The sequence below is a fragment of the Ruditapes philippinarum genome, unplaced genomic scaffold, assembly GCF_026571515.1.
Source record: "Ruditapes philippinarum isolate M1 unplaced genomic scaffold, ASM2657151v2 ctg2035_1_1_1_1, whole genome shotgun sequence".
Taxonomy (NCBI): Eukaryota; Metazoa; Mollusca; class Bivalvia; order Venerida; family Veneridae; genus Ruditapes; species Ruditapes philippinarum.
In genome coordinates, this window is record NW_026864042.1 from 160,683 (window position 1) to 173,921 (window position 13,239).

The following is a 13,239-nucleotide window of genomic DNA, read 5'->3' on the forward strand; positions in this document are numbered from 1 at the left end:
TATAATTATGCATGTTGTTTATCAGTAGAATTATTACAATGAATATACTTCGTACATTTAAAGACAATAACATAGATAAAATAGATAGAATTTAAATAACAACATTTTGTTAACATCTTAAGTTGATATGTGTACAGCCACAGGGGGCCCACACAGTGTTTGGATGGTATATACTGCTTGATAGTGACCTTAAAATGAGATTTTAGTCATAACCTTATAATATGTATATAAATATAGACTATATTTATATACATATTATAAGGTTATGACTAAAATCTCATTTTAAGGTCACTATCAAGCAGTATATACCATCCAAACACTGTGTGGGCCCCCTGTGTGTACAGCTTAACAATTTACATGTAGTATGTTAACATCATATATTTCTGATGTATGTCTATTTATTTTTTTTAATCAATTTACATAAAAGGTTTAAAGTTTTCGAGTTCATTACACGAGTCATTTCTAAATCATAGTAAAACATTGATCAATATGCGGAATTCAGCGAGGCAGCCTTTTATAAACGCATTTTTGAATCCACGGTAGAACTAATATTGTCCTTTTCTGTCATTAATAGTCCTTAGTGGCTTTTACGGTAAATAAAGTAAGAACCAGCCTTCGATGACGTAATTGTGGTCACATGAGCAGTCTTGTGACTTGAATCATACAGCATAAAGAATTTGTTTTGCACGGACCTCAGGTAAGATAACATTAGATAATTTTGTTGTTCTCAATTTCTTGAGTACTTTTCAAGTGATAAATTATCAGTTTACATACTATTTAGAGATAAAATCATTTAAATTTTAGAAGAAATTATGAAGATTTATCAGTTTAGAGTTCTTTCTCTTTCAGTTTCAACTTTCACTCTTTGTCTTTGAAGTCTTAAAAAGAGCTACGTATTGTTCATAAAATGATGTAATCTCTTAAAGAAAATGAAATCTGACTTAAAAGTTAAGATTGAGGAGGATTGTTTTTCCTTTCATCCTAGTAAGAATAGTTTGAAATGCCTAAGCTAACAGTACTGAGATAGTTTTGTTCTGGGTCACTATCAGCTGATTATCTCACTTCTACAGGTGATATTACCCATTACGCATAATAGCACAATGTCACAATAGGCAGTACAATTAGTTAGAATACCTTTAACTTTGACAAGTTTCTGTTCACATGAATTTTGTTTTTGGATGGTGCAGTCTGACCCATAGGTGTTCGGCGCGTTGATTGGCCACTCTCCCTGGCGCTGCCCCCCTCCCCCACTCTACAACCATCCAGGAGTTGGTAGGGCTCGGGGATAGTGACCAATCAACACGCCTTACACCTATGGCCCGACCAGGACTTACCTGGGACCCTCTAGATACCATACTGTGACTATGGACTGAGCTGTCCAGCTTGCACACTATCTTCCCTAAATAGTGAAATATTCTGAACTGTGACATAGATTTATAAATTATGATTCAACTATACTGTAAACTAAGTCCTATAAAATGATGTTGCTTTTAAAGTTTGAGATAGTTTTACTTCTTGGCAAAACAACTTCATAGCGTCATTGCTCAGAAACCCATAGAACTTTTGATAACAAAATGTTGCTGAATGATAAAACATTTAAGTCAGCATATAAATATAGGTCGGGGACCATCAACCGGCTTTTTTTGAACATTTTTCCGTACAGATTTTATAATTTTTAACATAGAGTCAGAGACCTAAAAATTTGACAGTTCAGCTAGGTTCTTCTCCTAACTAGCAAACTAGTTTGTTTATTTCTGGTTGCATTGACATTTATACCTGAGGCTTACAAGGAGGGTATCAAAATCGCCTAAATTGTCTACACTACAGTACCATGTGTCCGGACAGATATGTACATGACATGATTTAATTCAGATAAACGCTTGGGTGTTTTGATTTGTGATTTTCAACATGATAAACAATATTTCAGCAGCAAATGCTGAAGTTTTGGATATTCTACTGTTTACTCGCAAAATGATTATAGCTGATATATGAGGTCAGGCATTGCTTTCTTGACCCCCAAATTTCAACGTCAACATTTTTGAAATAGACATTGAAATATTACCATTTAAGGAGGTTGAAATAAAATTATTTACTTAATTATAGAAGAAACATGCATTTATTGTTGATAAAAAAGTGATTGACAACCACTAAATAAAGAAAATACCCAAATTTAGCATTTTAGGGGCCGTCAGGGTTTGGTGGTTGTCCGGTTTTGGTGGTTCCCAACCAGTACATTAATAATAATTTAATTTTGACCAATTCATGAACAAAAATAAAAAAGAAATACCTTTTAAAAAAATTAATTAAACGGTCACATCTGAAAAATCATGGTTTAAATTCTTTAATTTAATTAGATTCCTTACACAGCCAATAAACAAATGGCCAAGAAATGCAAGATTAGTTTAACATAGTATATACATATTTAATACCTTGATTATAAATATAATAAAACAGGCTTTTATCAGTATATTTTGTATTTTTGCATTTTATTTATTAGTATATTTTCATAATATAAACTTATTCTGTAAAATAACTTATTTAATCATGTAAATTTATCGAAGTTTCCATTGTACAGGTATGTCTTTAATTTGCACCAGTTGACAAGATAAGGTGTCTCATTTTTCACGGTCCAATAAACAACTGATTAGTTGATGCTTTTAGTGTTTATACAACAGATTGGGTGATTAATCATAGTTTTTTGAGGTTGATTAGGTGATAAGATTAATGTTAATACCATATGTATATATTGAGAACCATTTTGCAAGATATATATTTGCTTATTAGTTCATGTACCAAAAAAAGGTAATCAGACAACCTGCTTTTTATTAGCTTTTACTTTTAAACTGAATGATAAATTTCATTCTTTATAATACTAATACAAGTAATAGCTAGTAATTGATAGAACAAAGGTTATTCACACAATAAAGATAACAATTTGATTAACATAATTTTGTTACATTGTGACTTTTGGGAGAGGCACTTCTTGGTACTAATGTCAAGTGTCTTGTGGTTTGGTACTTAAGTCACATGTATAAACATAGTCAGGTGATAGTCATATGTTCATTGCTGTTCTCATTATATCGTGTGTATATAAGCAATCATTGTACTACGACGGGATCAGTTAACTTCATAGCTGCGTAAGTGAAGGTACTTTGATAACGTGTGTGATTACCAAGTGTCGGAAGGAAGTTGGTGAGTTTGGAAAAAATTTGTATGTCGTGAATTTGTAATTGGGATCTGAATATTTGAGAGGTTTGCGTGGATGTGTTAAAGTGGTTTGCATAATTGTAAAGTGGTTATTCACTGATAAGACAATGGCTTTATTGATGATGTACTTGAGATACTTTTATTTCACAAAAAAAGATATAAAAAAACAACCAAAAATCAGTTGTGAATAATATTATATATAGAAAAAAATTGTCTAGCATAGTGGACGTTAACTTTAGTTGCAATGATTATGGAACATTTTAGAAATTCTATCGTTTCAATGCCACTGTTGAGTAAGTTTTTAGATAATCAATTGTAAAACTATTTCTTGTTACGAACTTACTCAATACTGTAACTTGAATAAGCTGTTGGTGAAATACTTATTTTAACATGTACAGATCTTTATATTTCATCTTTAGTAAATTTAAAAATTACATTCACATTTAAAGTGGAACATGTAGAGATTGTTTTTTAAGTTTGTAGAAGACAGAATATTTATTATTATTTTGAAATATTATGCTTTTTACATGGGTTCAATGTTGTGTAATGAAAATAATCGTGACTTGAAGTTCTATATATATTTAACATAACAAAAGATTTTTTTATACTGCATACAAAATAATCTAGGACATGGGAATAAGCGAAGCATATCATGTTTATTTAACAGTTATAAAACAGGATTGGAATACCAATAAGATGTCTAATGTACTACCTGTTTTTTAAATGGTAAAACTAGTTAATTTAATGAGTGTTGCTTATGATTGGTTAAGTTTTAAAATGAAGTGAAAGACAGTTACATTACTCAAAAGCACCTTCATATTTATCAAGATAACTTCTGATGGTAAATTAATATACATACAATGTATATATAGGGTAGGGGTGTCACGGATAGCAAAAATGTTAACCGTTTAAATAGCGATTAAATAACCATGTTAAACATTTAACCAACCATTCTAAAAGAATTTTGACATTAACTATTTTTGTTGATATAAAGATAACACATTTTGTGTGTACATTGTACTCAACAATTATTATAAAACATATTCTACTTGTCCGTAAGGACCGTACCACACAAGACACAATAGCATGCAACTTGAAAAATTAGATTTAAAATTAAAATGTCATATCTTGAGGTGAAGAAACAAATGTAAATAAAATATTTGTAGCTGCAGAGGCTATATGTATATAAATATTTATAATATTTATTTACATATTGTATTCCTTAAAGGTGAAAAAAGTGGGTTTTTTTTATAAAGATTTTGATCCTGTTGAGTAAAAGATATGTTTGATCTTGTGTCTTTTATATGCTTGTTGCCTTCTTTTATCTTAATAGCCTAGAGGATATATGAATTATTCATGAGTTTGTAAGTTTTCCTCAAAGTTGGAGCAGAATCACTGAGATGCAGCTGCTGACAAGGGGTTTGATATATCTTAAACGTCAAAGTGAGATCTTATTAAACTGTAATTGTGTTCTAAGTTGATTTCTTAATGTTTCAAAAGAAAGATTAGAAAAATTCAAATCAATAAAGTAAGTTTTTAATCAGTATCTAAATAATTTACCAAAAATTAAGACTATGAAAAATAAATGATGTTTGCAATAAAGAAAGGTTTGATAAAACTCAGTTCCATAAATTACGTAAATTTGGAATATATGGTCTTTAGATTGTCCAGTGACTAGAAGAAACTAATAATCTTGTTACTTGTCAAATTATAATTGGATTAAGAGAAACAAAATTAAAATTATCTTAAAAAGAACATAATACCACAAATAGAACATTGTTGCGCTATTGTCTACAGAAATGAAACTTTAAAGTTTATTATCTCAAGTAAGATCTTAATAATATTAATGTTAACTTTTCACTCTGAAAAGAACAAAATAAACTTTCAAAAGCATAAAAAAGAAACATTTTTTTCATGTTTCCCGTTATTTGAAAACATATTGATGGACAACTAGCATACAAACTTGTTTAAATTTGTTCCTCTTTCCATTAAGATTAAGCAGTGTTAAACATCGGTCTAACTCTCAGACTTTTTAATAAGGTCAAGAGGAGAGGTCTGCCATATAATAATGAGCTCACAATTAAGTACTTGAGAAGTATTTGGTTTAGACTGATTTTTTCCGACCCTTTTCCTGCTGACTTTGTGAAATGGACTTAAATATCCTTTACATTCCTTTGTAAAATGTTAATGTGAGGGGTTTTGAATATAAGCTACATGTAAATGTATGTTGTACATACATAAGGGGTTCGTTATCAAAATATGGAGGAGTGACAGCAAGGTTTAGTGGGTAACACATGCAACTGGTAGTTATACTGTTATCTCTGGTTCAAGCACTGTCAGGGGCAAGCTGTTGTTTTAATAACAAGATACTTTACACTCTTACACTGCCTAGTACTGGTTGGTTTCAGGAACCGATTTGATAGTGTTTCTCAATAAGATTATAGTTTTTAGCTCGACTTTTCTATGAAAAGGGGAGCTATCCTACTCGCCCCGGCGTCGGCGTCGGCGTCACACCTTGGTTAAGTTTTTCGTACCACCCAACTTTATTTCAGAAGTATTACAAGTATGGCTTTGAAACTTACCATACTTGTTCACCATCATAACCTCCATCTACAGACAAGAGTACATAACTCTGTCAAGGTTTTTGACAGAATTATGGCCCTTTTTTGACTTAGAAAGTGTATTGAGCTTGGTTAAGTTTTTTGTACCACCTCACTTTATTTCAAAACCATTGGAGGTATTGCTTTGAAACTGACCATTACTTGTTTACCATCACGACCTTCATCAACAGACAAGAGGACATAACTCTGTCAAGGTTTTTGACAGAATTATGCCCCTTTTTGACTTAGAAAATACATTGAATATGGGTAAAATCCACTTATTGCCTTAACCCTTTGAGATATTGCTTTGAAACTTTTAATGCTATTTCACATCATTACCCCCATCTGTACGCAAGAGAAGGTAACTCTGTCAAGGATTTGTTTTAAAAATTAAGGCCTTTTATCGACTTAGAATCTTGGTTAAGTTTTTAGTACCAGTCCACTTTTTGACTGAACTGTTTGAGATATTAATTTGAAAGTTGGAATACTTGTTTACAATCATGATTCCCAAACATGTCCAGGAGAAGGTAATTCTGTCAAAGATTTTATTTGAATTATGGCCATTGTTCACTTTAAAAATACAGAGATTCTTGTATTGCCTTTTACTGCAAAAACTTTTTTTATTGGCAAGCAATAAAAAAGTCGAGCGCGCTGTCTTACGGACAGCTCTTGTTTAGAATGCAATAAAACTAAAATAATTTCAGTATAAACTTAAATATTGGGAGTTATCAGTATAGTGTATATTGGATTAGATTGGTTTTTCTGAAAGCTGGCATCAGACTGACAAGTCTGGTGTTACTGCAAACATTTTTGAAATGGTTAAACTGACATTGCATTGCAGATATGTATACAACTTTGACATGGTAAAATGAATGTACATTATAAAATGTAACAAATGTTACATGTAAGTACTAATTGTACTTTGTTCTCTTGTTATAATTATTAATAACTATTCAAAGGAAAGTTGAGTTCAAACTTCAAAGTAACTGCATGAATAATACAGTGTACATTCATGAGTGGATTACTGACAGGAAGTGATGAAAAATCAGATGATGTACTGACTGAGATAAATATGTGTCAGAGAGTTGAACAGTCATGTATTGACCAGGAAATTATATCAATTTTATCAATTTAATTCTTAAACCTGCTGAATTTCTTAAATGGACTTGTCCAGCTTCCATTTTTGGAACTGTCCATTATAAAGTTTTAGGAATGTCAAGATGAAGTCAACCAACAGTATAGAGTCTGGTCAGACTGCATGATGTGCAAATTGACCTGCCTCGATACTGGTGGCAAAGGCCTGTAACTATCTGTCCCAGCAGGGTAATGCCTAACATTTGATTTATTATATACATTACATATACAATGTACTATGTTTCTTTGCTGTAAATATGACAGGGCTTGTATTAAGTTTCAAAATTTGGAAGTCAGAGATCTCTGATTTTGGAAGTCACATTATATAGGTAAAGAAGAACAAATATTAGATTTTGGAAGTCACAAGCCAAAATTGAAGAGTAAATGGCTCCCAAAGTTCCATTTACAGAAGCCTTGATATGAGCATATTCAATTGTATTTAGTCTATTTTTCTAATTATTTATACAGTGTTTGTCTTTTTATTTTAAAGACAAAAACACTGTTATTTGTTATGGTATTTTTGTTCTTACATGTTTATAAAGTTTGTTAAGTAACCATTATTAGCATATATTAGTTTGTTAAGTAACCATTATTAGCATATAATGTTCACTGCTAGCAAAATGTTATTTAATTGTACAAACATTTGTCAAGAACAAGTTGTTTTGCTTTTTTTAACAAATACAGCTTTATATAAAATTGTATGTAATGTTAATGTTTGGATTTTGTACTTTTGTAATTTTGATACAGAACTTTGATGAATTTTGGTATTTATGCTAGAGAAGATTTGCAAAACGTTTGTTTGTTTTCTAAGACAGCTAAAAAGCACAAATTTATCTTGCGGAAAAAAATTGTATATCTTTTGATAAAACCATGTCAAATTATAAACTAGGAAGTAATGTTATTAGATTGTATATCTAGTGAAATGAGACATTTTCAACAACTTTACATTATATGTAAACAAAATCTGTCAGCAATAAATCATGAAAAAAGTATATTATAAGATAAAATAATGACATGTAAGGGGAATATTGAAGATAATCTTTAGAACTTTAATAGTGATAAAAGCATTAAAATGTTGCCATCCAATCTTCCTCATTCTTGTCTATTTTTAGATTGTCACATGACCCATCATATGATGATGAGTGTGTCGAATTAAACATTATATATATTGTGATATAATTCTTAATTTCAGATATATATTAAACAGAAGAAAGATGAAGTTGTTGTTATGTTTCGCTGCTTTGCTGTCGTGCGCGATGGCAATGTCAATGGAGCTTTTGACTCAAGCTCGACATCTCCAGACCGATGTAGACGCGGGTAGATCAATGGAACACTTGTTTTCAACTTTTAAACAAGTTCACAGTAAGATTTTATTAATTTTATACTGTTGAAACTATGTTATCATGCACAAAGATTTTATTGAAAAAAAAATATAATCAAGACCAGCAGATTATTACATGTTGCTTGACTATACAAAGAATAGGGAGAGCTGTTGTATTCAACCCGGTATCCGACATCATACTTTTGTTAAGTTTTGATGTGAAAGTAGGTACCTCTTAAAGGGATTGGGTTGAACACAGACTTATTTTAGAGCGTATAAATAGGAGGTCACTGTGTAAGATTGGTAACACTAAAATTGATTTGAACAAAATTACATGTATGGCAGTTTTTGTGTCGCCTTGAAAAAGGCGACATATAGAGGTTACTTTTGTTGGCAGTGTTGGCGTCGTCGTCGGTGTCGGCGTCACCTTCAGCTTGTCCGGAGCATAAGTCAGTCATTAAAAGATTGACTTCAAACTTGGTATACATGCTTCTTATAATGACCCGAAGTGCAGTGCACAAGAACCGGTACTCTGCACTTCTTATTTTTTGAGTTATTGCCTCTTATTAATTTTCATGCTTTATTTTTGTCCGGGCCATTTCTCCTAAAGTATAAAATCTATGGACTTGAAACTTCATATGATGATAGATCTTTTTAAGAAGAAGTGCAGTCCACAAGAACTGGTACTCTGCATTTCTTATTTTCAGTTATTGCCCTTTATTAATTTTCATACTTTATTTTTGTCCGGGCCATTTCTCCTAAAGTATAAAAACTATGGACTTGAAACTTCATGGGATGATAGATCTCATTAAGAAGAAGTGCAGTGCCCAAGAACTGGTTCTCTGCATTTCTTATTTTTTTATTATTGCCCTTGTTAATTTTCAAACTTTATTTTTGTCCAGGCCTTTTCTCATAAATTATAAAAGCTTTAGACTTGAAACTTAATAGGATGATACTTGATAGATCTTATTGATAAGAAGTTATTGCCCTTTGTTGATTTTCAAATTTCATTTTTGTCCTGGCCATTTCTCCTGAACTATATTGTTCACAAGGCGACACATTCGACTCGCGGAGTTCTAGTTGAAATTACGCATTATCCAGTCTCTTGATTCACTGTCAAGCACTGAGAATAGCTCGGCCAGCTATCTTTTTTTAATATTCAATTTTAGATCTACTGAATTTGCGTAGTATACAAGTACATAGGGAAAAATAGTTATTTTATTTATTTCTGTGTTTAAATGTTTAACTGCAGATTGCGAAAAAATTCATTTATTTTTTTAAGTTTAAAACAAAATTATGTTTTGTGATAGTGTTATTAGTCCCCTACCGGTTTACCGGAGGGGACTTTAGGTTTACCCTCCGTCCATCTGTCAGTCCATCAGTCCATCCACAAAACTGGATCCTGCGATAACTTGAAAGGTACTGAAAATATTTTTATGAAACTTGATATATGGATAGATGGCAGTATGGAGATTATGCACGTCTTTTTCTTTTCTTCCTATGTTGAAAATTCTGGTTGCTATGGCAACAAATAGGCTGAAAATATGGCAAATTTTACACATAAACTGGATCCAGTGATAACGCAAAAAGTACTGGAAATATTTTTATGAAACTTGAAATATGGGTAGATGGCAGTCTGGAGATTATGCACAACTTTTTACTTTTCTTCCTATGTTGAAAATTCTGGTTGCTATGGCAACAAATAGACTGAAAATATGGCAATTTTTACACATAAACTGGATCCAGTGTTAACGCAAAAAGTAATAGAAATATTTTTATGAAACTTGTAATATGTGTAGATGGCAGTCTGGAGATTATACACGTCTTTTTCTTTTCTTCCTATGTTGAAAATTCTGGTTGCTATGGCAACACATAGACTGAAAATATGGCAAATTTTACACATAAACTGAATCCAGTGATAACTCTTTTAAAAAGTACTGGAAATATTTTTATGAAACTTGACATATGGGTAGATGGCAGTCTTGAGATTATGCATGTCTTATCTGTTCTTCATATTTTGAAAAAATATTGGTTGCCTTGGCAACAAATAGGCTTAAAACATGGCAAATATAACAATATTTGTGATTAGTCAAAAAGAGCTGAAAATGTTTATGAAATTGCATCTTTAATTCCAGAGTTATCTCTTTAAGAATTTTGCTTTTTAAAATGTTATATTTTGGTAACAGGGATGTTTCAAATATTAACTTTAGGGTGTCCTTCAGTCCGTCTGTCTGTCTGTTCATAAAAACTTTTTTCTGTGATCACTTTTAAAGAACTTTTCCAACAAATTTACTTAAAATAGAGAAAAATTTAAACATTAGTCAATGGCCAATGGCCCTTCAGAATGCTGATGGGGTTCTAACCGGTAGGGGACTTATGGATTGCTTGCAATACTATGATAATTGCTTGTTTCATAAGTTATTATATTTTTCAGAACGTAAATATGAAAATGATGCAGAAGAGAATATGAGAAGTAAAATTTTTGAGATTAATGTCAACCACATTAGAGAACATAACATCAGATATGCCAAGGGAGAAAAATCTTACTATCTTGGTGTAAACCAGTTCACTGACATGGTAAGACGATTTGGAAAGGATATTTGAACTTGTTTAAACAAATATATATATAATATCTCACTAGCCTTAAATGATAATGCTCAACTTTATGTACATGTAGATACTGAAGGTCGCCTTCCACACATTTGAGCAGGATAATTTTCAAATGATAATGAAGATTTGTTTATGATTCAATCATGATGATTATATATTCATGATTGATTCATGAATGAAATTGTTCATGATTTAATAATTGATTATTAAGTATAGATTAACTCATTGATGAAGATTTGTTTATGATTTATAAATGGTTGAAGGCTTGTTCTGAATGAAGGTAAATCATGGCGGTAGGTTCATTCAAAAATATTTGTTTATGAATAAATCACAAATCTTCTGATCTAATCATAATAAAAATGTGTTAATAATTTAGTTATGGGTGAAGATTTGTTTATGATTTAATCATGAATAAAGTTTTGTTTATGATTTATTCATGAATGAAGATTTGTTTATGATTTATTCATTAATGAAAGTTTGTTCAGTTATGAAGAAAATTTATTTAGATATAATCATGAATGCAGATTTGTTTATAACTTGGTGATGAATGAATATTATTTTTATGATTTAGCTAAAAATGAAGCTTTGGTAATGATTTAGTCATGACTGAAGCTGTGTTTATGATTAAATAATGTGGCAAGTTATAAATTTTTCCTTTACACAGTAACTTAAACATAACTTTGAAACTAAACTCTTTAAAATGAGACTGCTTGCCACAAAATTAAGGGAAACATTTAATGTGTACTTAATATAAGAATAAATTTGAACTTTTGTCTCCATTTACAGACTCATAGAGAGTTCCTGAAGTTGTATACAGGGCACATCAAAGCTGTAAATGGGTCTATAACCAAACCATCAACTTACCTGACCCCGTCCAACATTCTTCTACCAGAGAAGGTTGACTGGAGGGAGAAAGGATATGTAACCGAGGTCAAAAACCAAGGACAGTGTGGCTCTTGTTGGTCATTCAGTACTGTAAGTATATATCATTCAGTACTGAAACATATATTTCATTAAGTTTGGAGGTATCAACTGGTACTTTAAACTGATTTCATTCAAGAGTGCTAGTACAGTTAAGAGATGTCCACAGAGCAGCTGACATTCAAGCATTTTCATAGAAAACCCTAATTCAAGTAGTGACTTGTGGTGACTTAGTTGTGGGAAACATAAACTCAGAGCAGAAAGTTATATCATACACAGGATACCAAGGTCTTGTATGTGGGAACAACTTACAAAAAAAGGAAAAAGAGTGAGTCATTAAAGGTCTGGCATGTGTGCATAATTTTGTCCATTTTCCCAACCTTTAATATACTTAAAGAAAATATAACATTTTGGGAGTAAAAGTTCTGTCACACATCTTGGTGTTTGTGGTAGATTTGTCATATTTGCATGGAACCACAATTTCAACTGGTCCATAGTGGTGTCCTTTATTCCTCTTTTGAAGCCAATCATGTGACACTTGCAATAATGTCATGTATGTGCTTAAGTGTTGGCACCTCTTGCACAAATTGTGTCATAGTTATCAAATTTTCAGTTAGCCCCATAAGTCAGTGGCATATTGAAATCTTTAGAATATGAATTGATTTTTCCTGAATTCAAAGCTGGTCAGATCAATTTCCAGTACAAAAAGTAAATAGGTGAAGAGATAGTAATACAATTGCAATTGTTTGTCTGTCTTTAATATTTAACTTTTTTGTCTATCATTTTAGACTGGTTCCCTTGAAGGACAGACTTTTGCCAAGAAAGGTAAATTGATATCTCTTAGTGAGCAGCAACTTGTGGACTGTTCTGGTTCATACGGGAACCAGGGATGCAATGGCGGTCTTATGGATCAAGCTTTCGAGTATATTAAAGCTGTCGGAGGTATTGAAAGTGAACAGGACTACCCATATGTTGCTGAGGTTTGTTTTTTAGCTCGACTATTAGATAAGAATAAGTAGAGCTATTGTAGTCACCCGAGCATCGGCGTCGGCGTAACCACTTATGTTAAAGTTTTTGTAATACTTCAAATATTTTCAAAGTCCATTGGCATATGGCTTTCAAACTTTGCACACTTGTTCACCATCATTACCGCAACCTGTAAACAGGAGGAGGTAACTGTATCAAGCATTTTTTGACAGAATTTATTATTATTATTATCAAGCGCTAAGAATAGTCAAGTGTTGCTGTCCTACTGACAGCTCTTGTTTATTTGTCTAGTTGATTAAGTATTTTAATAATAATGAGTTTTATTTGAATACTTTAACCTGTTCAGTTATGAGTAAAACTAATGTTCAACTAGGAGAAAATGGTTTTAATTGACAGAATGGTTGGTCTCAATTGAAATTAAAAAATACAAGATTTATAATATGAAAAGTGATGTCAAGT

General features: G+C 31.6%; 1 protein-coding gene across 3 annotated transcripts; it reads left to right on the forward strand.

Moving 5' to 3' along the window:
• Nucleotides 1-539: 539 nt before the first annotated feature.
• LOC132724244 (cathepsin L-like) lies at nt 540-12,827 on the forward strand. 3 transcript variants are annotated; one of them, XM_060709075.1, is made up of 5 exons: nt 540-697; nt 8,134-8,303; nt 10,697-10,839; nt 11,659-11,847; nt 12,582-12,827. In XM_060709075.1, the coding sequence occupies exons 2-5, from the start codon at nt 8,156-8,158 to the stop codon at nt 12,810-12,812; spliced, it is 711 nt and encodes a 236-aa protein (XP_060565058.1). In that variant the 5' UTR covers nt 540-697; nt 8,134-8,155; the 3' UTR covers nt 12,813-12,827. The 3 variants fall into 3 exon arrangements, with proteins under 3 accessions (XP_060565058.1, XP_060565059.1, XP_060565060.1); XM_060709076.1 differs by lacking the exon at nt 540-697 and adding an exon at nt 3,044-3,192; XM_060709077.1 differs by lacking the exon at nt 540-697 and adding an exon at nt 3,363-3,500.
• Nucleotides 12,828-13,239: the final 412 nt, after the last annotated feature.